General features: G+C 40.9%; 1 protein-coding gene across 1 annotated transcript in view; it reads right to left on the reverse strand.

Moving 5' to 3' along the window:
* Positions 1-27,557, reverse strand: part of ANKFN1 (ankyrin repeat and fibronectin type III domain containing 1) — a 577,395-nt gene that overhangs the window by 377,306 nt on the left and 172,532 nt on the right. The window contains exon 6 of the mRNA XM_054689196.1: positions 12,111-12,208. Within this exon, the coding sequence (XP_054545171.1) occupies positions 12,111-12,208 (98 nt within the window). The remainder of the gene's footprint in view (positions 1-12,110; positions 12,209-27,557) is intronic.

Consider the following 27,557-nt stretch of genomic DNA (forward strand, 5'->3'; position numbering starts at 1 on the left):
CAGCACAGCACCAGGGACCCAGCTACTTGGCTAGGGTGTCACTGTGGAGGTACCCACCATTTTTCCTGGTTTTCTGCTGGGAGCTTTCCTCATCCTTGCCTTTGAGTGTGCTGTGGCCTTGCTACTTCGCCTACAGAAGAGGAACTGATCCTGCCTGGGGCAGAGCTGATGAACCATCAAGATGCTAGTGATGGCAGCTGGAGAGAGTGGGAGGGACAGAGTAAGGCCTGCACCCTTTCTGGACCTTGATTGCTCATCTGCATGTTCAGATTGGTTGGGAGCAACCTGAGGGCAAGGACCCAAGTCGCATTCATTCATTCAAACCCCAGAATCTTCCAGGCTTATACCCTAGGCACTCAACGTTGACTGAAAATAAAAGTTGAGGAGGACAATGACATGATAGGGGGGAAATGCTTTCTGAAGATTGTCACTCTCCCCTAAAAAACTCTCCTAAGACCAAAGTCCTGAGAACTAAGGACATGCCAGGTGCTGTGTGAATCTCCTCACCACCAGAGCTGTCCACAGAGGAAACAGAATTCAGGTGCCTTCCTCATATTCCTTCTCTGTCAGTCATTCAGGTCCCCAAAGCTTAGTTTTTTTTTTTTTTTTTAAGATTTATTTATTTATACAAGCACTGGGTACAGTCACAAGCACGGGAGGGTGAGAGAATTCACCAGAGCCAGAGCGGGGAGCAGAACAGGCAGATTGATGAAGTACACTGCTGACGGGAGCAGCGGGCGGCAGGAGAGGTCTGTGTGCCATGTGGGACCCTCGCCCAGCGGCCGGGGATTGAACGGGTGCTGCAGAGGCTGCGGGCAGCTTTGCAACCCAGCGCTCAACTGCCGAGCCACAGGGCAGCAGTTAGTTCTTCGTTAAATCAATACAAATCCAAGTGTTGCCCCATTAAAGAAAAATTATTTTCTTGCAGGGAGAGGTGTATGGGGGGGGGGGTCAAAGGTGTTTCTCAGACGTTTTCCTGTCAAAGCAAAATGGACTCTTAAAATTCTATTGGAGTAATGTTTGGATTTCTGGATTGGATGGAGAAGCCAGAGAAGAAAATCAGCAAACATTTAGGAAGAGGCCAGGTACCCAGTTACATTAGTGTCTGGAGGACAACTCTGAAAAACAAACAAAAGGGGTGGGAGACTCAGGCCACATTCCCGACTTCTCAGAGATTTACAAATAGAGGACTTCATGTGCCAGAGAAGATGTCACTGTCCTGGGGATACCTCTTTTGTCGGCCCTGCCCCCAAAAGCGTGGGTCCTCCTTCTCTATTTCTTTACTATGTGAGAGAAGAGATAAGGCCAAAGGTGATTCCTATTGTTAATATTCATGAAAACAAAATACCTTAATAGCAAAAGCCACTTGTTCTCTGCTACTGTAACACTCTTCATAGAAAGGGGAGGTTCCAGGCTCCCTGCTGCATCTAAGGAAGGGAGGAGCCGAGCTGTGAGGGGAAACTAAGGTCTTGGGAAAGAAGGGGAGATGACTTGGAGGAGGCATGTGGAGTAAAGAGACATGAAGAAGCTACACTTGCTTCTTGGACTTGTGCCAGGGACTTGGGGGGCACAAAAGGAGACATGTGAAAGAGATAGAGACGTGGGTGAGAGACCTGTGGGAAGGTAGCCTTTGTCTTGACATGTATTTTGATTGAATTGTTGAGTAGGCAACATAGCAGTTTCTAATATCTTAGCATCTATATTTGGGTTGTTGTTATTTGTGATAATGTCTGCAATAAATGGTAGTTATGGTCACACTTCCAGCATGTTCTTGAAAAGTTCTTTAAATCTATCTTTGTATAATTGCAACTCAGTTTCGCTAATCATTAAAATAAATCCTCAAGGGTCTTTACTGACTATCCCAAGAGGAGTCACTGTTTGTCATTAAACAGGGTGTTATGAAACTAAGTTTTTTCCAAGTGTGTGAAAATAAGATTTCACCTATATCCACTCCATAATGTTTGCCTTCCCAAGATCAGGCAGAATTAACTAGGTTTTAATAACTACTTAGGTGGTATAACTGTTAAATAAATGAGTGCCAGGATCACATTAAGTTCATATCTTGCCTCCATCATTTGCTATTAATGGTAAACTTTCTAATCCTCAGACAGGGACAATAATGTGAGGACTGAGTGAAGTCAACAGTACATATACAAGTCTGTGAAACCTCGTGTGTATTTGGTAAATATTAATTCCTTTGCTATTATCTAGCTAGTTGAGTGATCAAGAAGATTAAATGAGATAAAGCAATTTTAGCAATGGTACAGAGTAAATAGTTAATAAATATATCTACTATGTTTGCCATAAACCAGAACAGTAGCTCCCTTTATTAATACCATGGAGTCTTTCTTTCTACATTCTGATTGGTGGAACCATGCCACTCCAGTGAAACTACAGGTATTAATTTTTAGACAAAACACATGGTTAGTGTTTCAAATTACTGACTACTCCCTTCAGAGCCTGTCATGTTACACTAAATGGTCTGGTGTGGTCATTCACCAAACTCATAATTAAGTGTTGGAATTTTGCTAAAACAAGTTACTAGCAAAAGATATTGGTCTTCAGCCTATACCCAGAACTGGATGTTTTGGAAACTATATAACTTTATACTTTTGAAAATGTTGACTTGTCCTTAATCCCCCCTAACTGCTTTTATTTATTGAGTTCCTCAACTCAGTGGGCTCCCATGTAAAAAATTAATTTCTTTTTATTTCACCCTTAACAATCACAAAATATTTTTCACAAGGGATTTCAATGGATCCTGACAGAACTAATGTCACTCTGACATAAACTACTTTAAATTACTGAGTAGAGAGAGCCTTGTGGTGAAGAAGAACATGCTGGTTATGCCAAGGGAGAAGTCAGAGTTTGAAAACGGATTTTCAGAATGGATTAAAGAAAGATGGGGTGGAATGTTTTCTTGGAGAACTAAAGTCAATAATGGCTTTGAGTTTCCAGTTGGGAGTGAAGTTGATGTTGCTAGAATCAGAATTAGAATTACAATGGAATTGGAATTTCACTCCACTCTTCCTCTATCTTTGTACCTTCAGACTCCTCACTGCACCATCCTACCCAGTGATGTCCTGAGAAGCAGCCACTGACCATTGAGGCTTCATTACCAGAAACCTCCTGAAGGAACACTTGCTTGAAAGACTCCCTCTGATGACATTTTCAAGATAACAGCACTAGAACTGACTACCAGTCTCAGAGATTACTATGACCAATTTCATTTTGCCTCACATCCTAATCCTGGACACTGCCTCATTGACCATCAGAAGTCTAAATCGCCCCTATTATCCATCATCATCCAAGAGTTCATCTACATCTGCTCTATAAATCTCATAATCTGATGCATAAACAGCCCCCAGGATGACCCCCTGCTGGTTCATTCCCTTGGGTAGTCCCCTTCCACACTCAATTGAGCTGATGTGTATAAGCAATAGAACGCTGCAGAGATGATGGAGTGTAACTTCTGAAGTTGGACTATAAAAGATATTTAAACTTTTGCTTGTCTTTCTTGAATTGTTTGCTTTGGGAAGAAACCAGATGCTGTGTAAGTAATGAACTCTATGGAGAGGTACACAGTGTGAGGACCTGAGTCTTCTGCCAGCAGCCAAGTGAATGAGCTGGCTTAGAAGCAGATCCTGCAGCCCAGTCCAGTCCCAGGCAAGCCTTCACACGGCTGCAGCCCAGCTAACATCTGACTCCAGCCACATGACAAATCCTGAGCCAGAACCACCCCGTTAAGCCATTTCTGAAATTCTGGACACTGTGAGATAATAAATGTTTATTGTTTTAGCCATTATGTTTTGGGGATACTTTTTTACACAGCAGTATATAATTCATACACTAAATGAGTGCTCATTTTTCTATCCTTTTCAAATCTTATCTCCATGCTTCTTTACATTTCTGACCTATGATCACCAAAGTCCAAAATCCTGAATTTATCCTCTAAATGTTTCCTCAGCAATTTATCTTAGCTGAAACTTGGTTCTTGGTTAAAAACCCTCTATAGTTCCCTGTATAGCTCTATACTGAGATACATGCAGAAGAAAGTGGGAGAATGACTGAATGTATTTTGTATAATAAAGACATTTAATTCTCTCAAAGAGAATAAGTCAAATATAACATTTGACTTACTTAATATCTAAGGAAACTTCCAAGCTATTCATCCATATAGCAGTATAAAAGTTATTTGTTATTCATTATCTATCTTCTGATGAGATGGTAAAGGTAAGACCACGTGTATTTTATTTATTAATTTATATCCAACTCCCACACATAGTCAGACCATGTTTGTTGAAAAAAAATGATATAAGAAAAAGAAATTTTTTGGGTTCGAATGGAAAAATATCTTATTGATCTTTAGGTCAGAAGTCTGACATGGGATGGGTCTCACTGGGCTAAAAATCAATGTGTTGGCAGAGCTGGGATCCTTTCTGAGCACTAGAGAAGAACTTTTTGCTTGCTTGTTCCATGAGGCTATCAGCATTCTTCACTTTGAAGACAAATCTGGGTTTGATTCCCAGCTTTATAGCCTAAAAATATGGCCTGCATATATTTTTTTGCTTTGTTTTGACATCATTAAGTATATATCACCAAAAAAGTATATATCACATACTTATTAATAGAATGAATACCCTATTATATAAAAATAAAAGTGAGAATTGATATCCTAACCTATAAATATATATTAACTAAATACTAACTATATAATAACCTGTAAATATGTATTAATATCCACATGTATAAAAGAATTAGATATATTTTCAATGTCTCTGAACACTAGCTTTTCAAACCATAAAGAGGAGAATATATAACTTGTAGAATTGTTTTAAGCATTTGGGACATAGCATGTGCTCAAAGTTTTTTCATTGCCTTTACCTTCTCTTAGAAATAAAAGATGATGAAAGAGATAGGGGGTGGGGGAAAACAAAAGAAATAGGGAACAGTCAGGATCTCCTATTTCCCCAATACCTAAGAAAACCTAATCTTTGGAGTGGCCCAGCTCTTCTGGAAGTGAGGAATCACCAGTTACCAGGATGGATCTGCCCATCAACAAGTCCATATCATAGTAATATCCATGGAACAGAGTTATGCTCAGAAGAGTGACATGAGAAATGTTTTGTCCTACTTTATTCATATACAGACTGGAATTGAACTATGAGGCCTATTTTTCACTAGCATGGTTGACCCTGAACAACTGTCTTCATCTAATAGAAGTTGGGTTTTTGCATCTGTAAAATGGGAATGATGGGATCTACTACTACATGATTATTATGAATGAATAGGAGGAATGCTGTCGCATGCTCATCACAGTGCTTGGAAAACATTTCAAATATTCAGAAGATGTGAGCTTATTCTTCTGCCCCCCTCATAACCATAAGGATATAAGTAGCTTAATTTTTACAATATTCTACTGCAAGTTAGCAGCAAATACTCTGAAGAATGATACTGGATAAACCCTTAGGTCCCAATTCACTTATCACTTATATGGATGATAACAAAATACTCCCTTCTGTTCTTCACATTTTTGGCAAAGTACAAAAATGAATTTTTCAATTGATACTTAACTGTCAGCACCACAAGCTCCTAGTCAATTCATTTTGCAAAGCCAATTTGTTTGTAGATCTATTTTGCTGAATTCAATGAATTTGCTACCACTGCATTCCAAATTTAGCAATAGATCATGACACTTAAATATTTCTTCAGGGAGTATTAATTGTAGGGGGAAAGTGATGGCATCTTATTTAGGTTGTCTGGAAAGTCAAAGAAAGATTATAATTTATAGTTACTATGGTAGCTAATTATACCTTCAAGGATATGCCAGTTGCTGTGAAAAAAAAAAAAAAAAAGGCTTTTGATCATAGATGAGACCCTTGTTGGAGAATCAAAGAAAATAAGAAAGTGGAATTTACCATATTGAAAAATGTCTGGTTACCGAGATTAAACTTCTCTATGGATAAAAAGTCTGGTCAAATTTGTTTCTCCAAGGTGCTAAAGTTCATAGCACATTCTAATAGTGGGACAATAAGCCATGTGTTTTCATCTGCACTATTTACCACATGGGTTTCTATTATTTAGGGAGGTGGACATCATTCAGCAAGTCCATGGCTTTTAAGTTCAAAAGACTTGGTCCAGGTTACACAAGGATAAGACAGATTCAGAAGAATATGCCACTAGGCAGAATTAGTCTTCCTGCAAAACACCTTTACCACTACAGAGATCTAGGTAAAGGCCTCCTTTATCTAGCTCAGGAGATTAGGAGTGTTGGGAGCAGGAGAAAGAGAGTTAAAATTGAGTGTGAAATTGAGTGTAGAATTGTTGGAAGTAGAATTAAGTCTCATCCCTTCCAACTGAGTCTAGGTCTGAGAAGGAATTGATGAGAGAAGGGATCTGTGTTTGCTTCCTCACAGGGGCCAGGAAGATCAATAAGGTCCAGGAAGACCTAAGTTAGGTCGAAGTCTTGTGAGGTGTGGGATACACTTGAAAATGTTCTGAAGGGGAGAAAAGGGTGGAAGCAGAGTGGTGAGGAGCCACCTGCATGGAGAATGATGCATTTAAGGTCAATGGCTGGAGGATACTGCAGGTCTGGACAGACAGCAGAGACTGATTAGATGCTGTGCTCCCTGCCTCCCACTCCCGTTCTTTCATGTTTCAGAAGCTCTTCAGAATTTACATCCACCCAAACAGGAAGAGTAAATTATGATTTGAATGAATTTAGACCTACATTAATACTGTAAAAACAGTGGAGAGGAAGGGACATGAACTACGACGGAAGACAGGGGGTGACTTGGTGTGGGGGTGCTGTGGAAACACTTCTGAAGGGTGTGGACCTGTACCTCTGATTCATAGTCAGTGATGTATTACCTTAGAAAACAAAAAACCCACTTCATTGATTAGAACTAAATTTTCACATAGGGATTAAGTGGCTTTCTAGAAAAGTAAGGAAGATACCTGGTTTCTTGCGCACTTGGATTCTTAGCTACTAAAAGTACAATTCAATTCTTGGTGGGCCATTTATCTTCATTCAGAAAAGAAAACAGTTGCAATTGTCTGCAGTGCAAAGTCTAGCCTTCCCTGTGTACATCAAGAAACGCATGGATAATCAGGAAGCCCGTTTTCATTTTCCTCCTTTATCCAGAGATATGCTCACAAGGCAGGGCTCTTTCATAAAACATCCTACCTAAAATCTCAACCGTGTGTTCCCATGGTTTATGGAATAAAAACAAAGCTTTTAGTGTGGCATCCAAAGTTTTTAAAGAACAAACCCCATCCTACCTGCCCAGCTTGACACAAAAGCTCCTGGAGAGATTACAGTTACAAGGTCTGTGCCCTTTGGGTCCTGTCCTGTAATTTCACTTTCCCACACCTTCCGCTATCTGTTCCCCTACTTTTCATTGTTGTCCCCACAAACTCTTAATATTAAGAGTATGGACTTTGCAGTTCTACAGACATGGGTTCATCTTTTAGTCCTTGCACTGATTAGGGAGGGCAAGTCTGGACAAGTTTCCTCTTGTGCAGACTTTGAGTAGACCCTCATGTGCGGGGCCATTTGAATTTTAATTAGATGACGAGTTGAAAATTAGTTGATGAATTTTGCCATGGAAATGCTTTTTAAAAAGGGTATGTGTATAGGGCCTCCCCGGTGGCGCAGCAGTTGAGCGCTGGGTTGCGAAGCTGCCCGCAGCCTCTGCAGAGCCGGTTCCATCCCCGGTTGCTCCCCAGCCACCAGAGGGTCCCACATGGCGCGCAGACCTCTCCTGCCACCCGCTGCTCCCCTCAGCAGTGTAGTTCGGTCCTTCTGCCTGCTCTGCTCCCTGCTCTGTCTCTGGTGAATTCTCACCCTCCTGCGCTTCTGACTGTGCCCAGTGCTTGTATTAATAAATAAATAAATCTTAAAAAAAAAAAAAAAGGATATGTGTGTAGGAGGGAAGCTCTTATTATAAGCTTTGTCCAAAACAAATTGCTCATATTTTATGATAATCATTTATTTCACTCACCAGTTAGGTCACCAGGTTTCTGGAGGCAAGAATATTATCAAAGTTTGCACTGTCACCCAATAGTCAGTGAAGAGCAGTGGGTTACATGGTTGATTAATATTCAAAGCTCCCTTTTAACCTATCTGAGCTTTGACCTTCCTGAGCATTTCTGTCTGATACCCTGGATAGAATTAACAACTCCTTCCTTTAGGAGCTGCTAATGCTTTTGTAGGCCTGATTTCATGTTATTTTCAGTTCATCTGGTTACATGTTATTTATATGCTGTTTTGCAGATATTTGCATGTCACTTAAACATTCTTCAATAAAATATCAGATAAATTCTTTTTTATAACTGCAGTAACATTGGCTTATAACACTGCCTGTGATTAAGGGGAATAGGTTCACACCTTAGATGTATGTCACCTCCTCACACCTACCACCAAAGCATGCATTTCCTTCATCCTATTAGCCCAACCACCATTTCTGAAATTGAAAACTGTCCTTAAACTTAAAAACAGAGCCTGGGACATAATCACTATTCATTCAACACTTGTTATGTTAAAGAACCTCCAATCATCTCTCCTAGTTAAAGTGAGTCAACAGCATCACATCTGAACTTGAAGCACAAAGGAGGGTGGGGACAGGGCAGTGGCAAATTGTTGTGCACAGCTGATCAGGGTGTCCTTGACCTCACAGGACAGCTGGGCTCAACATGAGAGGCGAGCTCTCACTTTTGATCTTCAAGATAACATTTGAAAACATAAAGCAAAAAGAATTTGAGATAATGTGCCTGCTTTCCTTTCAAACAGGCCATGTGGCATGGGAGGCCCTGGGATTAAGAATGCTAAGACTTACTAAATAAAGACAGCCGGCTCTTGGAGAGGGAGACAGAACATGGGATGTGGACAAGAGTAACAGTGACTCAGATGGAGGCAGCGAGAATTAGTCCAGGAGGCCCAGCCTATCATCCTAGTGGGTCAAATCATAAGCTCTGCTTCCCCTGCACTACCACCAAGTATTGCTCATCCCTGATGAAGTAGGTGGGTGACAGACAGGATTACAGGAGCAACCTCATTTGAACCAGGATCTGCACTTTACAGAGCTGCCCACTCTGGCCTGTTGAGTGACCAGTCAGCATGGGGGTTTGGCGAGTTTGCCCCTGGTCCCAGTGAACGGAGCTCAGCCCCGGAAACCTGGAAGCCATTGAACCTGGGGTTAGAAGTGTCCTGTCGGTGGGTTTTCTATATGGCCTTTCAGGTTTGGGAAGAATTTGGTAGATATAACAATGTATTCTCCTCCAAACCTTCCACACACCCCTCCCCCCATCCTCTAGCCCCTTACCCTCCTCCCATCACTTCGCTGAACACCCAACCTAGTTCTTTCTATCCAGATTCTAATTCAAGAACTGAGCCTCCAAAATGGGTTGTTTTGTGATACAAATGAAAGTGATTAGGACAAGACCCTGTGATACCTGTGGGTGATGAGAATGCCCGTCCAGAATCGGTTCTTACAATCCTCAGCATATTCTATCAGAGTAATACATCTGGAATGGGTGCTGGAAATGAAGACTGTAGGACCACGTGTATCCCAAGGGCCTCCAACTCTCCTCAGGAAGACTCTAGTGGGTCATTTGTTCATTGCTGGGAAGAGGCGTGGCCAGCCCAGTCACACTACCTTGTTTTTGCACTTAAGAGTATGTTAAAGGGCCTCCCTTGGTGGCGCAGCGGTTGAGTGCCAGGCTGTGAAGCTGCCCACAGCCTCTGCAGTACCGGTTCGATCCCCGGCCGCTGGAGAGGGTCCCACATGGTGGCAACAGACCTCTCCTGCCGCACCCGCTGCTCCCCTCAGCAGTGTACTTCGTCAGTCTGTCTGTTCTGCTCCCTTCTCTGGCTCTGGTGAATTCTCTCACCCTACTGTGCTTCTGACTGTACCCAGTGCTTGTATAAATAAATAAATAAATCTTAAAAGAAAATTGACATTTAAAAAAAAAATGAGTATGTTAAAGTGTCTAAATCTCACAAGTTAGACAACATAGAGACGGAATATGTAGCACACTCCATCGCTAATTTCCGATCATCTAGTGCCAATGGTGTGAGCTCCCTGTAATAATTACCCAAAACTCCTTTGTGGTTCGTCTCTGCCTCAGTTTCCCCACTCACTGTGGTTGGGAATCCTTTTATTAGAAGACATAGGAAAAGAAATATTAAAGATTCTATCACAAGCCCATAAAAATATTGAGAGAGGAAGTGGAAAGGGAATCAAATTGTGAAGAGGGTGGGGAGGAAGAGAGAGATACAAAACCAACTCATTAATCTTTCCTTCTCACTGATCTTAAGCTTGCCAAAGCTCACAGTGTGTAGGTATTATTCAACATATATTTGTCGCCTGGAAACTTGCCCATCTGTGCGAGCGTGGGGCTTACTGCTCTGGAAGAGGAGGTTAATATAAAAAGCATCTGAGCTGGGAAAGCAGACAGTTCAGGAGCTCAACATCCAGCAGGAGCATGACCTGTGCTGCTTGTGTTTTGATTTATTTTCATGCAGGTCCTCAGGCCTACTTGGCAGTGAGGCGCCAACAGATAAGGTACAGTTTGACTCATAAGAACATGGTACAGTTTGACCCACAAAAGACTTGATCTGGAAGGATAGCAACCAGGATTTTTCAGGGCTTGCCAAGATTTGGCTGTCTCACCACTGACCAGCAGCCACACCCATGGAATAGCCAAAAAAGAAACAGGATGGCTGGAACAGAGACTTTGGATCATAAAGGTAAGGCCATAAATTGTAAGAACTGGACTAGGCCTTAGGCATTGAACAGGTCTGCCCCTCTCATCTGCAGTGTGACCATAATGTCTGATGGCCTGGGACAGTCACCAATTACCAACTTCTCTGGCATAATTATTAACAGTGCCTCTGCGCCTTTCAGATGTCTCCTAAGTTGATCAACAAATTATCTAGCTACCTATCCATTTGGCCAGTTGGAAATCTGAGGTCCAAAGAAGGAAGGGTATCAGTAGAAGTGGGTATAGGATTTGGAGTCGTCTATAGTGTGGTTGGCAATGACCAATAAGAAAAAATCAAAACAAACACACACAAGCCCATCACCATACATTACCTTAAAACAACCTATTTTTCTGTTGAACTTTTTGACTAGATTATAAATTCTTCAAGGTCAAAGCCTGTGTCTTGAACCATATTTCTCAATGCCACACACCTATCAGCACTTAATACTTGTTTGACTCTTAACATTTATTAACATACTGTCACATACATCACACCCTCTGATTCTCCACTGGCACTGCAGGAGGGACACTATTGAATGGAAATGAGAAAAGTAAAAGCCTGGGATATTAAACGCTGAGAGGAAGTTAATAGCCAAACCACCAAAACCCGGGCCTTCAATGCTTCTTTCCATTACATTATATTCAGTGTTAGAAGGCATCGAAATGCAGAGGAAGTGTTTGCTTAGTGGATGGAGCCGGGAAGAGCCAAGGAAAGTGTGGTAGGCAGAGAAACATCTCTGTGGGCTCAGAGATTTGACTACTGGACCAGCAAAATTGTTTTCTCATGACCTGTATTTCTTCCAATATGGTTACTCTTCTGAAAAAAAGGAAGCACATCATCTGCTGCCCCCAGTGGGTGAAAAGGAGAGGTTCGGACAGAACCCCCCAGGCTGTGAGGCCAAACTGAATGGACCAGGGGCGGGCGGCTGGGAGCTTGGGTCAAATTAATACGGGTTTTCCCTTCACAGGGATGTCCATAGACATATCCAGGGCCTTATTTGAGAAAGGATCAAGACTGGTATTTTCCTGGCTGTTTACTTAAAAAAAAAAAATTAAAGCTTAGCATTTTGATAAATGTATTTCTTGGAGACAGATCTATTTCGGCCCAACCCACATCCCACTAGAACTCACCACACAAAGTTTCCAGTTCCATCCCCAGGCCACAGCACGGCTGTGCCATGAGGGGTGATATTTTATTTATTTAATTTATATATTTTCAATTCTCCTATTCGAGCTTCTTTAATAACCAGTTGATTTGTATTCTTTTGCCTTGGCATTGTCCCCTTTCCTTGTACCCACTGTCAAGTGCATCGTTATCTGACTTCCAATGATAAAGTAAACTTTACCTGGTTTAGTGCTATAAATGCCCCCAGGGATCATTGGGAGCCTCCTTGACTTCTTCCTGACCCAGATGTGATCAGCATTCAGTCGACCGTAGGGCACCCTAGGAAAGGAAAGATGTGCAGGTTGTTCAGACGGGAGGCAGCCAAATGGCAGAAGGGTGTCTTGTCTCTCGCCTCCACTTGTCCTGTGTAAATTGCAGGTTCTCTTTCCTCTCCCTCCCATTCTCAGTAAATATCTAGCAATATATCTGGAATTATAAGAGTAACATGAAATGAATCTCAATAAAATCTCACACCACGATTCAAATTCCAATCTTCAACAACTGTTAGTAAGCCTCTTCCATCTTCTTTCCTTTTTTATATCCAAAGAGGCAGGTTTATTATAAAAAGAGAAGGGACAGACACTTGCTCAGACACCAGCAGGCAGAAAGAGCTGTCCCTGGAAGAGATAGGTTCCCAAAAAGAGAGGCCTGCACATCACAGGTGCGCAGCTTGAGAGGAGAGCTGCCTCTGCTGCTTTGCAAAGGTAGAAGGTTGGTGAGGAGAAACACCGGCATAGGCACAGGTGGGCAGGAAAGCTTCTTCCATCTTTGTGGAGGGAACCAAGTAGGATCCCTGTGGTATTCCTCCTGGCAACCAGAGGGCACTGTGAGCACACACTCGCAGGTCATCTTAGGTGCTTCAGGAATCTGCCCAGAGTCAATAGGACATACTGTGTGGTTGCTGTCCCCACAAGAACATCATTCATGTCAAGTGGCCCCTTGGTTTTTCTTGTTGTCATGAATCCATGAAGGCAACAACGATGATGACAAGCTCAATGTTCTTTATTTTCTTCTCTTAAACTCTGTTGACTTTGGCATTGAGGATATAGACTTTGGAAACCAGCACTTTCACTCAAAGCCTGATTCTGCTGCTTCCTGGTTGTCTGACCTTATGACCTAACTTTTCTGAGTCAATGTTTCCCCATTTGAAAAGTGGAAATAGCCATACTTATGAACTGGATTGTTCTGAGAGTCAAGTGAGATTGTGTAAGTATCAATCCATGGTAGCCACTGCTATGATCATAATTAATACTTTTGCAGTGTAATTAGGTCTGTGGATGGCCATGCTCAACCCAGCTTTTCTGTGCTCTTTCAGAGCTAGTATCCTTGTCACTTCCCCTTATTTAACATTTTCCCTACCCAAACCACACAAGGGTTTAATTAGTGCAGTTTGCCCCACTATCTAAAACCTTTTGTAAACAAAATGGTATAAAGTAAAGAGGCAATTACTATTCACTCACATGGAAATTTTTTTGGAGTGTTCTCACACCCAAAAAAATAATGGTTCAAATTATACCAAATAACACACAAAATCTAAAATAACACATATAGTAAAAGCAAAAAGGAAAGGCCACATACATTCTCTATAAAGGAGGTCAGGGGAAGGAGCTGGTAGGGCCACCTGCTGTTCAGGGAGTGAGCTAGCTGTAGACAGGCTGCTGCAAAAGTGCTGAATGTTATTTCACTTTTCACCTGTTGTCATAAAAGGGAAAATTCTCTTCAAAATTTTCTTGTGGTTTATGAAAACAGGTCATATATAGGTCTTTGTAAAAGCAGAGTGACCTGAAGCAAACTTTGGAAAAGCGGAGGATATCTCTACCAGAACATTCACATGGGTGAGGCAGGAGATACGACGGAGGACAGAGAAGGCCTCTCATTGCCTCACGTGGAAGACAACGGTTCAGGTAGGGCTGTGGGTGGGGGAGCACGTAACTGTGCGTGCTCTCACTATGGTGCTAAGTATGGGCCTGCAGTCATGCATGACCTAGTTATCTATAGAAACTGCAGCCAGAGAGCCAAGTCTGATCCGCTGCCTATTTTTGTAAACAAGGTTTTATTGGAATGCACCTAGTTCTATTATACATGGCTACTTTCAAGCCACCATGGTAGAATGAAAGAGGAATAAAGACCAGATGGTGCTCAAAGTGTAAATTTATTATTTGTTTCTTGACAGAAAATGTGTGCAGACCCCTGTGCCTAACCTTTAATCCCTTTTATGTAGTAGATTTTGCACAGCAGATGCTGAGTGGTGGGCGCTCATGTAGAGTGCATGTGAGAATGAATAAAGGTTAAAATACCAACTCAAACCAGTCAAGCATTGGTCCTGAGGAAATTGGAATGGAGAAGATTTTTTAAAATTCTTGAAATGAGGACCCCTAGACTCTAGCTCTTACTCTGCCCCGATCACTTTGAGTGACTCTCGATCAATTCCTATCTCTGTGTCTCAGTTCCCTCATCTATAACATGGAAATTCCAAGCCCATTGCAGAGCTGTAACAAGGAATAAAATGAAACAGCAAATGTAAAATCATCTGGCCCAGTTTCTGGTTCATTATCAAATGTTCGAATTAAAAACAAGGATGAAAAGAAAACTCTTGCTTCTGATTAAAATATCTGCCCTGTCACGGAGGAGTAAACAGAGTAATTCATACATTTAATTGGCAGATGTCATGGAAAAAGCTTCAAGGAGCATTCTACACAAAGACTCCCAGGCTAGTTAGTGTTCAAACAAACCAGACAGCCAGCCCACAGCCTGAGCCAGGAGCCAAATATTTCAGACACCATCAGGGCTGGCTGCTCCAGGCGGGACTGCTCCACATGTGGCTGGAGTCAGGCCACGGGAAGTCCTTGGTGTCAGCTCTCTTGAGCCTAGTTTAAGGCTCTGGCATTTTCTTATTCCTCTGTGCAGACCACTACTCAGATAAGGAACATGGAGAGAAAGAAAGGGGTCTCCCTTTATAAAGGCCTCTGTGGTCGCAGCTAAACCAGAACCAACAGCTATGCGGGGGTTGCCTGAATTAAAGACTGTAGACCATCAGTGCCTTTTGTTTCCATTTTCTCCTGGGGTGGGGCCCAGGAGGAGTTGGGTTGGGGAGTCTATCATAATGTTGACCTTGGGGGATACTTTGCCACATCTCCACCCAGATCTCATTTTATGGTGTGTGGAGTTTTATGAACCAATTTAACATGGGAGAGGGGACAAGAAGGTTGATGTGTGAACTGAAGTTGAAGAGTCATAAATTCAAAGGAAAATTATTCCAGAATTCTAAGCCCTTCTCACCAGTGTCCAAGGGTAATAGCCACTGTTCAGTGGCAGGGGCTGGGCTTCTAATGTTATTCCAGAGGCCATTTGTAGGACAAGCACCCTTTCATTCCATTTGGATGGATAAATATTTTTAAATGGGGTCTCCTAAATATATTAGGATCCATCCAAAGTCCCCAAATTTTGTGAACCTGAACATTCAAGTACTCTTTTCTCAGGACAGTTCATTCAAAATGTCTAAAATCTGACAGCAAATGATTTATACATTATCTGCACAAAATACAACCAGACCCACTGTTTGGTTTGAACTTGAAACCTAAAGAAATTTCTAAAATCTTTTTATTATGAGGCATGGGCTAGGATATAACAAAGCCAATTTCAAAGTTCCCATAGGCTAAAAAGAAAGGAAAAATGATATTTTAATGAAGACTGGAAACCTTGATCTTGCACACTTCTAACAATAGCTCAGTGCAGGAACCTGTGTGGACACTGTGGACAGAATTGCAGCAAGACCAGAAAAACAACATAGCTGAATGGGGTAGAACTGATCTGGTCATCAGCATATATGACAGTTTTCTTTACTCATGTTTTCAAGTACTTGGACAGAGAAATATCTAAGAACCTCCAGAATGGCAATGAGGAAACAGAAAGTCAGCCTGAAGTTCCCTAAGCTTCTCCCCACACACCCTTCCCCAGAATACCTGTTGCCTGAGACCGTGTATTGCTGGCTTTTCCAGGGTCCTCTCTTGTAGGCCCTTGATTTCCGCTGATTTATCAACACCAGCCCCAGCAGTTTCTCTAAACATAACATCCCTCAAATTTCCCATCCAAAATACATCATAATTAATATTCTCCAAAAGCTATGAAAAGCTTTGTCTCTGCATGTCTACTGGCTGCTGTTTGACAGTGTCTGGTGGCCCTCATTCAAAATGAATAGTGAAGCTGCTGAAACTCTAGACAGTAAGAAGACTCTTCTGGTGTTACCATAGCTTTAGACCTGACTTGCAAGGCACTCTGTTAAAACCCTTTGCTTCCTAAAATCTTGGTGTTAGATTTTTGTTCATTTGCTAGAAAGAATATTTTGCCATTACCAGAGATGTTGAGTGATGTAGGCACAAAGTACGTTGCAAAAAATTTCAGTATCTCTCTCTGTGAATTCATAAATTTTTTATCCAAAGCCAAGTGGAATGTTCTTTTCTTGCCAATGTTTAAGTTACAGGCTGGAAAACATTCAAAGAGCTTGAAATTCAAGCTGATGAGATAGATGAGAGGACAGGAGAAGAAAGTGGCCCTTGGCAAACATTCAGACGGGTTATTCCCCTCAGGAGGTGCTGAGAACCATAAAGAAACTGCAGAAAGAATTGTTGGGTTCCACAAGTTTAGGGGAGAAGCTCCTAGGCTTTGAGTGCTGTAGTTAATTCATGTCAGCTCTTTAGAGAAAAACACATAAACTAATAAGGGATGGGCCTCCTTGGTGGCACAAGGGGTTAAGATGCAGCACTGTGAAGCTGTCTGTAGCCACTGCTGTACAAGTTCCATCCCCCTGCAGGGAGATGACCCATATGGTGCAGCAGACCTCTCCTGACTCACCCACTATTCCCCTCAGCAGTGTATTTCAGTCAATCGGCCTGTTCTGTTCTCCACTCTTGCTCTGGTGAATCCTCTCACCACCACCACCCCCACACCTCTGGCCTACACCCCAGTTCTTGTATGCATAAATAAATAAATCTTGAAAATAATAAAAAGAAGGGCTATGCTTGGACTAACAATAATAGTGTGTCATGAAACAATGATTATTTTTAATTCAACTTGTATAGACTATATGAACAAAATTGTGTCTTTATTTTTTTATTTTTGTTTTTCCAGTTTCACTATTTGCTGATCATTTAAACAACTATATAATTTGGGGAGTAGGTCACACTACCATAGGAGCACATGCTTCACTCACCCTCTACCAAGCCCCAAGTCTAACACTATCACATTCCCTCCCCTCACCACGTCCCTTCTCCCACACCCTCTGGTAACCAGTGTATTTTTCACCGAATCTAAAAATTGTCTTTGTTATGTTTTGCCAGTTGTTTTCATCTGGTTATTTTTATTCTGCAAACGAGTGAACCATCTGATAACTGTCTTTACTTCCTGACTTATTTAATTTCATCAATTACCTCAAGATCTATTCATTGTGTCTCCAAAAGGTACTATTCATCTTTTTAATTGCTGACTAGTATTCCATTGAGTGTTCTTTGTGCTTTGGCATTTGGATCTTGATTCTGGGAAGACTATCCCTCCCAGAGCAGGCGAATTCCTAGACATAACAAATGACTCCCTGTGGAGCACCAGGCCTCTGATATACAAACCAGCCAATCCAGAACCAGAATCCACAACTCTCTCCATCTAACTCTCTCACACAGTAAGCCAACAAGCCTCATTCTTTTTTTTTCTTTTTTTAGATTTATTCATTTATTTATACAAGCACTGGGTACAGTCAGAAGCGCGAAGAGAATTCGCCAGAGCCAGAGCAGAGAGCAGAGCAGGCAGACTGACGAAGTACACTGCTGAGGGGAGCAGCGGGCGGCAGGAGAGGTCTGCGCCATGTGGGACCCTCCTCCAGTGGCCGGGGAGCAGCCGGGGATCAAACCGGGCGCTGCAGAGGCTGCAGGCAGCTTCGCAACCCAGCGCTCAACCACTGTGCCACTGGGGAGGCCCACAAGCCTCATTCTTAATCACCCAGGGCCAGGCACCATATGAGCATCACTATAGGTATAGCTTGAAGAAATTATTCAAACTAATTCTAAACTGAGGTAGCAACACAACCTATCTTCCCTCTACAGTCTATTCCTTCCTAGAGAACCTCAATAAAAACTCTGGGCCACATTCCCCTCCCCCTTTATCTCCAGGCCACATCTCCATATGGCCCTGCATGGTGTATCATGTCTCCTGTTTCTAGGGACCTGTGAGCATTAACTTCTACCTTTGCGGCAGTCAGTTCCATGTCTGTGTCTTACCCAGTTAAAAAAAAAAATCTTGGGGATGTTCTTGGGACACAATTTTGTCCAGAATATGCAATTAGAGTAGAATGAGGACACAGAGGAAGTCTCATGGGAGTAGCTCAGGAAGGATCAGGCAATAGGTTGAGAGAAGGCTTCTGAAATACAGAGGAGATTAAAAAGCCACTGAGCTAACAGAAAACTACCTTCTCAGCGCATTGTAGTGCAAGTGGGGAAGTGCAAAGCATGGCTAGAAAGATGGGTGGAAGAGGATAAATTCATCATCATGAACATTGATGGGCTTTCCAGCCTGGGTGTTTGAAGTGGGAATAGCTAAAGGTGGAAGAGAAAGAAAAGTAAGTGGCTGGGCAGGAGGAGGAGAAAAAGAAGGGAAGAAATGAGAGGAGAAATAAGGAGAAGTGAAGAAAGAGAAAGGGTGGGGATAATTCTAGAAAAGGTGAGCCATTTCAATTCTTCACTTTCAGACTCCCCTCTAGTTTGTTATACAACTTTAGCACATAGTAGGAGTGTTTCAGAGGTCAGGACGTTGCTGCCTGGATGGTCTCTGAGTTTTGTTTTTTTTTAATACATAGAAAATTGATAACCTTTATTTTATTTAAAGATTTATTTATTTATGCAAGCACTGGGGTACAGGCCAGAGGTGCGGGAGGGTGAGAGGATTCACCAGAGACAGAGCGGGAAACAGAACAGGCAGAAGGACCAAAATACACTGCTGAGGGGAGCAGTGAGTGAGACAGGAGAGGTCTGCCATGCCATGTGGGAATATCTCTGGCCCGCTGGGAATCGAGTCAGTGCTGCAGAGGCTGTGGACAGCTTCACAGCACTGTGCTCAACCTGCTGCGCCACCAGAGAGGCCAGATCTGTAAGTTTTCTACCTAACTCTGATGTGGCGATCTATTCCCATTTAATCTGACGTCCATGGCAGACTCTCAAGGCTATGGTGAAATACCCGGTTGATTCTAAAGTTGTCACCCACTCTTGTTGGTTTTCCTAAAGCTTCAAAAAAAGAAATATTCTCACCACTTGAAAGAAATGAGTGCAGAAAATGTAACCTTTGTTTTCCTTCACCATTTTTGTTTCTTTCTTCCAAGCATGCTGAAGACCAGCCCAGAAGTGGTTTCAGCATCACTCCTCAGGCACAAATCTTTTTGCTCCTTCTGAACCAGTCACAAGGACAGACCTTTGTGGAGTGTTCTGTTGAAGGTTCTAAGAAATAAATATTTTTTAAGGAATGGGTCTTTCTCAGAATTACTGGAACAAAAGTCTGTTTCGGAGAAATATGGTTGAACTTGAACCCATTACGTAACTACTGAAAGAGATAAGTCAAACTTTCTAACTGTTTTTCTAATTTCAATTTCTATTTTGAGCCAAATTCTAATAAAATGGCAGAAATTCAGTCCCAATCAATTCAGTAACTCAGTCCTCCATATTCTCCCTTTCACAGAGGTGAAACTCCCTCTAAGTTTCCAAGAGGTCTGTGCAAGGTCAAGGTATTACTAAGGTGATGGCCACTGCCCATGCTGGTCTTCTTGAGGATACCCATTGCCATTCTGCCATTCATTTGCTCAAGTAATTCTCCTGTTCTGGTTCTCTATAGCTTCTGGGGCCCTCTCAAGGGAATTTTTCTGTTGCATCTGAATCACTCTACACAATGAGAAATTCTCAGAAGCTATCCCAAGTCCTATCAGTCTAGAGCCACTACCCCTTCTTTGGAGGCTTGCTGTCCTCCACCAGTGTGGTCTTGGAGTGAGACACGAGGACCTAGTGCTCTCTGATGCAGTGACTTTACATGAAGACTTTCTTGCTCAACACTGAATTTGACCCAAAATGCCTAGCTCAGAATTCTTTTTACTCTGAGAATGACCAGTGTCCCTGTACTTGCACTTGTGCTTCGTACATCCATTCTTACTTGTCTCCTCCCCAGGTTGAGGGTTCTGCCTAGTCTGAGGAATAAAGAAGCACAGCTTCTACTCCTCAGACATTTTTTAACATCTACTTCTATGTGCATGAGCCATTTTTATTTCCTTTGTGATCTAGGTTTTGGAGAAAAGCCAGGGAAGAAAAGGTGAGTGAAGTATGTGACTGTTGAGCAGGTGTGGGGAGTAGTGATGGGAAAAAAGATCAAGGGATAAGAAGAAATAATAAGGGGTAACATTTGTTAGTTAATATTAGAACACATAATATAACTAGAGTGAAGTTCAGCTGACTTCAGGGACTCAGAGGCAGCCTCCAGAAAGCCAGAGAACGAAGCTTGTGCTTGTGTTCTGAGAAGTGAACATCTTTATCTCGAGAATGGTAGAATGAAAGGGTGAAGGTTGAAAATCTAGATAACTTATTTCTGTCAATGTTAGACACATTGATATCAACTTCCAGTATTGCTAAATGGATTCCCAGACCAGCACCTTCACATATCCAACTCTCTTCCATTCACACATACACAACCTCACACACAGACCACACATCAAATACACATATAACACTTACACATCACACACCACACACACACCAAACTGACACACAGATCACACATCACATATATACACAACACACACATTAGATACCACACACACCACACACATTCACACACAGATCAAACACAAATCATACACCACTCACACATCACAGACCACACACACATACTCATATACATCACACATTTCACATACCACACACACATTCACATACCACACATACATTCATGAACCTCTCTCTCTCTGTCTTACACATACACACACCACAGAGTCAACACTGCTCCAGGTGGCAAAGTAAACAACCCAAGACAGACTTCACAGCCTGTTTTCTAGCCAGTTGACCATACAGCACACCTCCCCTCTTCAGTAGTAAAGGCATATTTTCCACTTGTTACACAACCGTTGAGACACTTTAAAAGTAAAATTACGGAAAGGGTTGGCACATTGGTGAGGGTATTAAATGAGATGACCTCTAAGGTTGCTTTCCTACTCTTTTCATCATTCATATGAGAGAAAATGTCATTTCAGAATATACTGTAGGCAGCTCTCAATTATTCACAGGCATATTAATTTTCCGACTAGATTTTTCCATCTTGATGAAATGAGCTCAGAGAAGGTTCTGCAGTCCTCTGTAACTTTTCCTCCCACTGCTTCAGAACATTCTGGGGGGCTGGGTATCTGTCATTAGTTTCTCTCTATTTATTCACCATAGAGGATAAAGACTGAACATTGAACATTAGGACCAGAGACCCTCAAGACTCCTGCTCTAATGTTATGCTTTGCTTCTTTTATTTTAGTAATCAGAAATATATAAACAAAAAAATTAAAATCCTATCCAATTCCATCTTCAAATGTAATTGGTATTATCAATTGAACATATACACTTTCAAAAATGTCTACATTTATATAAACACACATACAAATTGTGTGTGTCTGATTATATAAATATACAAATGAAATTGTAGAAAATGATGGCCTTTGTCAACCCAAAAGCCATGGACATCAAGCTTCTACTTTCCAGCTAGAAGAGACAGAAAAGCTCTCTTTTGTTAGTTGGAGAATTTTTGGTTTATTTTATTCTTTTTTATTGAGGTATAAATTGCACACTATAGAGCTCACAAAGCTTAAGTTCAATAAATGTTTATATATGTATGCAGTTACCATACAACCACCCAGCTCGAGATAAAATTTCCATCACCTCAGGAGGCCTCATCATGCCCTGTCTGAGTTAATATCTCTTTAGGGTAACCACTATCTTGATTTCCAAAACCATAGTTTCACCAGTTTTTAAACTTCATATAAATTAAATATAGTACATAATCTTCTGTGTCTGGCTTCTGCCAGCACGTCTATGAGATTAGCTCATAGCTTATTGCATGATTCATTAGGATTTTTTATATTGTGTGGGTTTTTTTATAGTGTGTGGTTATTCATTGAATGCATATACTACATGTATCTGTTCCCCTCATTGATGAACACTGGGATGCTTCCAGCTCTATGATATCATGCATAAAACTGCTAAGAATATCCCTTGGCAAATTTTGATGGATGCCTGCACTTGCCTCTGTGGTGATACACTCCAGAATGAAGTTGTTGGATCACAGAGTCTATGCAAGTAGTTAGCTAGTTGATATCACTGAAGAATTTTCTAAAGAAGCAGAAGTGATGTTCCCACCCGCAAAATACAAGAGTTCTCTATGCTTTGTGTTCTCACCAGCATTTGGTATAGTTAGTCTTTCTAATTTTAGCCATTCTGGTGACTATTTAATGGATTTTACTGTGGTTTTTATTAGTGTTTGAATTTTCTCTATGGATAATGACACTGACAATTTTTCACATAAGCTTATTGCGCCATTTGTGTCATTTCTGAAGTGTCAAAGCTTTTAGTCTGTTATAAATTGAGATATGTTTTTCTCTTTTGGACCCAAGCATCTTACTTTGTGTGTGTATACATCTATGTATGTCTGTGTGTGTACAAATATGTGTTGTTTTCTCCTAAACATTTTCATGCTCTTAATGTTTTTTGATGAGCAGAGTTTTTAATTTTTATGAGGACTAAATTATCAATATTTTATTTTAATTGTGCAACAAACTGTCACTATGTGCCACAGTCCTGGACTATGTTAAGTAAGGGCATATTTTATAAGCAGTTTCTGTGAGAAATTTTCTTACTTGGTAAAAAAGATACAGATTCTGGAAAATCTACTCTCTTCAGTTCAGGAAACTGGTGTGGAGATCAATGATTTTGAACAGCTGAAGTATTTTGTGACCATGAGGAAAAGGTCAAGAGAATCATGAAGTTATTGAACCATTACTGTTCTGATACCATTGGTTATGAAAACAGCCCTGTAAGATTATGCTAGCCAAAATTCAGTCAAAAGGAAAAAGATAAATGTCAGATGGTCTCACTTATATGTGGAATATATAGAAACCAAACAAAAGGTCAAGAAAAAGTCAAAACTAGCAAGCTGACTATTGATCTGAGGCATCCTGCAATGGAGGGGGAAGAACAACACAGGGGAATATGGTGATGGTTCATGGATGACATGGTGCCAGAACTATGGGGAGTACAATAATGTAAGAAAAAAATTAAATTAATAAAAACATAGCCTGCAAGAATCCCACCAGACTGCTTGTTATATAGAATTATGAGGTACTTTTGCTGTCTTAGCTACAATTAGTCAGACTTCTGTTTGCAGATTAGAACATCCTTTCTGATAAGAACTTATGGTACATATCTATATATATTGCTCTTCCATTTTTTTTCCTCTTAGTATATCATGAACATCATTATATGTACATTAAAATTTACTTTATTTGTAATGGTTATACAGGATTCCATCATGGGTATACCATACATTATTTATCCTGCTTCATGTACTAAACATTTGGGTTTTTATATTGTTTCTATAAGCAACAGTGCAATAATTTGTATGGGCATCTTTGCATAAGTACTTTGACTTGTTGATAGGATTTATCCATTTATAGAAATGGAATTGTTGAGTCAAAAGGTCTGTACAGGCGCCTTCCCTCCCTGTGGTGTGGCCAGAGGGTGACTCCTCAGATTCAAGATGACCAAAGAGAAACCTCTTAAAGTTTCGACTGAGTGAAACAGACTTCAAAGTTATGGCATGAGATGAATCAATGTTAAGATGACAACAATATGAGGCATGTGTGTAAGCTTTGGAGGGCAGTAGACAGATCTTAACTGATGGTGAAACTGGCGTAGAGAAGTCTAAGAAAAACTGAAGCAACAACAGCAAGAGCCTGCACGCAGGGAAAACATGCTTGCAATGCAACTAGCAACCCAGAGCAAGAGGTGCACGAGTCTCCTAATCCAGTCAAGGGCCTCAAGCTCATCCATAGCCCAGTGTGACCAACTGAGATCAACTGATAGACAGAGAGACAGATCATGCCATCAACTTGCTTTTCCTAAAAATGAAAGGAGAATTGGACCAGACTACAGGCAAATGGGAACAAGTCTTAAATGAACAGAGTGCCAAAGTTGATGCCTGATAGCTAAGCAAATCATACTCCCCAGTCAAGACCAAATAGTCAAGAGAGCATCAAATAATAGATGTCAGTTCATACTGGCAAGCATTTAGCTTGGGGCTCTGTTATTACTTGACCAAGCTTTAAATCAATCTGGTTTTAATCAATGGTTTATTCTTTGATTGGCTGCTAATACTGTAGATAATATTACTGAGGACTCTACAAACATAAAAGTGTGATGTCCAACTTGAGGTTTAAACTGTGTGAAACATTCTGAACATTCATTTCACAACTAAATAGTATCAGGATATTGGTTGTTTTGAGACTCACTGCAGTATTTTTTCCATGAGGGGAACTTATTAAATCCCCATTCCAATTCAACAGACACATGTTGAAAGAGCATTGTCCTTGGTATTGATGGAGGAATGTGGTGCTTCATTGTATTCAGCCTTGTGTATTACACTCTGGATACTAAATTAAATGTGCATTTAAAAAAAGGACTATACATTTAACTTTGAATAGACATTGGCAAATTGACTTCCAAATAATGTCATTGCCATTTAGATTTCTGCCAATTAAATATTAGAGAATCCATTTTCCCCACATAAAGCACAGCTTTGTATGTGCTCATTTTATTTTACCAGTTTTATAGGCAGAAAATTGTATTTCATTGTGTACAAATGCAAGAAATAAAACAGGGCAATAGGAAAGATAAACTTATGTGTAGCTAGGAAATTCAGGAACATTTCTCTTAGGAACTGATGTTTAAAGAGACCTAACAATGAGACAAGTCAATTCTATAATAATTCTACTAATAAATTTGAACATGTCTTCACAGCTTTCACGTGCACGTGTGGATTGCCTATTCTAACTTTTGCTCTCTCCCCTATCGGTTGCTTATCCCGAGCACTGCATTGTTTCCTATGATGATGATGGTTATACTTATTTAAGGGTGTCTGGGCAAAAGTGAATCAGGAAGACGACTCTTCCCTAAATAGGTTTAAATTTAGTGGTTGTGTTAATCTCAACCGAGCAGTTACCTATATTAGTTCTATATACTGTAAATATTCTCTGCTTTGATCTTTTCTTGTACAGATGTTTTACAAATTTTTGTCTAAATTAATCTGTCCATTGTTTCTCTACTCGATGGTAGTCCCAGAAAAGCCTTCTCTATCCAAAGGTTTTAATAACATTTTCTAGAATTTTTACTTTTTGGTCTTTTGTGGAACATTTTACAAGTATCTGTTGAGTACTTAGTATGTAATAGACACTGAAAAGCCACTGAGAACAACACAGAAGTCTCAATGGAGATTTCGTTCTACCAGGCAGACAACAAGCCCTTAAACTGATAAATAGCGTATCAGAAAGTGATAAACTCTATGCAAGAAATAAAACAGGGCAATAGGAAAGATAAACTTGTGTAGCTAGGAAATTCAGGAATGTTACTCTTAGGAACTGATGTTTAAAGAGACCTAACAATGAGACAAGTCAATTCTATAAGAGGGAAGAAGGATCCAGATAGAGGTGACAGCTGGTGCTCAGGTCTCGAGCAAAAGTGAATTACACATGTTCAAGAGGCAAAAGGAGGGTCTCCTTGGTGGCACAGCAGATTTTTTGCAGCGCTGTGAAGCTGTCCGCAGCCTCTGCAGCAGGGGTACAATTCCCGCTGGCCAAGGTGATACTCACAAGGCGCAGCAGACCTCTCCTGTCTAACCTGTTGCTCCCTCAGCCGTGTTTTCGGTCAGTCTGCCTGTTCTGCTCCCCATTCTGTCTCTGGTGAATTCTCTCACCCTCCCATGCCTCTGACCTGTACCCCAGTTCTTGTATAAATTAATCAATCTTAAAAAAAAGAGAGAGAGAGAGAGAGAGGCAAAAAGGAGGGCCTCTGTGACAGGAGAAACGGAAGACGGCAGGCCAGGCAGCCATGGGGTGAGAGAAACTGGCTGTCAGCCATTTTAGTTTGGATTTTTATCATAATTGTGCTGGGAACTTGAAGCGGGTTATTCATGTGAAATGACTCACTTTAAAAATTGGTCTCAGAGACTTTCATTTCCAAGTATGATGAGGCAGGTCACACCAAGAAAATTATTCCAAAGCCAGAGGGGGAAAAAATGACTTTTAGATCATATTGTTAAGACATTGGAGTAATGTGGGGTAAACAATGGCTGGATACCCTAAACATTCACCAAAAAAGGATATTCCAGTGTTCAGTATACCTATATCATTTCTCTACATCACTGTTCACAGGGGAACTGTGAATTACGACTGCAACAATACATCACTATCTACCCACTGAAGGGTTGGAATTAAAATCATTGACACTACCAGATGTTAGTGAAGAAGTTAATTGGACTCTCACATGTACAGTGTAAATAAAATCAGCAGTACAACCACTTTGAAAAAGCCGCTAGGGGTATCTATTAAAGTTAGACATATGCCTCCCTTAAAATAGTAATTGCTGCTTCCAGGAGTAGGAGGATAAACTGAAAAAGCACATGCGGAACTTTCTAGCATGATATGTCGACACTCTGTATTCTGGTTTGGATTACATAGGTATATACATATGGTTGAGGGTCAGAATGAAAGCATAATTAGTTTAGAGGTTTTTGCAGCAAAGATGATTAGACTTTGAAGTTAAGGTGAAATATGCACTGGAAATGGTAATAAATAATGGAATTTGAAATATGTTTCAGTGTAGTGCTAATAGAACTGGATAGATTAGATAATGAGCTGTTGAAGAGAGGAATTAAAATTATTAAACCATTTGGAACTTGTTTTTGTGTAAGTGTGAAATAGGGTTTAAATATTTTCTGAACCAAATATTCTAAACCCTTTCTTTTTACTTACTTGCATAGACATAAATATTCTGTATACAAATGTCTTCCTCCTTCCTCTGTGTGTATGTGTGTATAATGGATCTATTTATGGACACCTGTTTGGTTTCACTGATTTAATGGCCTATGTTGGGTCAGATGCACATTTTTAACTACTGTCGCTTCTTAGTATGTTTAGAACATTAGTAGACAACATTTTCAATTATTATCCTTTTTCAAAGTATGCCAATTCATATGCATTTATTCTCACAGATAAATAATACTCACATTGATTTAGTTGTAACTATATATGCTTGGCAAATAATGGACATGTGTTAACTCAATTTAATCCTGGCCCATTCTGGTGGAACATCACTGAGACCAGCACCCCCCTCTCTCCCAGGCCCTGGGGGCATTTAGCAAGCACAACTTTTCTCATCGACTTCATTGATTTAAGAAATACAGAGCAACTGTTGGTCAGAACTCCATGACTCCTTGAATATTTACTAACGATATCCTTAGGCTCCTTTTAAATGTGTAATTTGAACCCAGAGAGGCAAAAGTCCCTGGTTACCACAGACCA

The sequence above is a fragment of the Talpa occidentalis genome, unplaced genomic scaffold, assembly GCF_014898055.3.
Source record: "Talpa occidentalis isolate TD23 unplaced genomic scaffold, MPIMG_talOcc4v2.1 talOcc4.7, whole genome shotgun sequence".
NCBI classification, from domain to species: domain Eukaryota; kingdom Metazoa; phylum Chordata; class Mammalia; order Eulipotyphla; family Talpidae; genus Talpa; species Talpa occidentalis.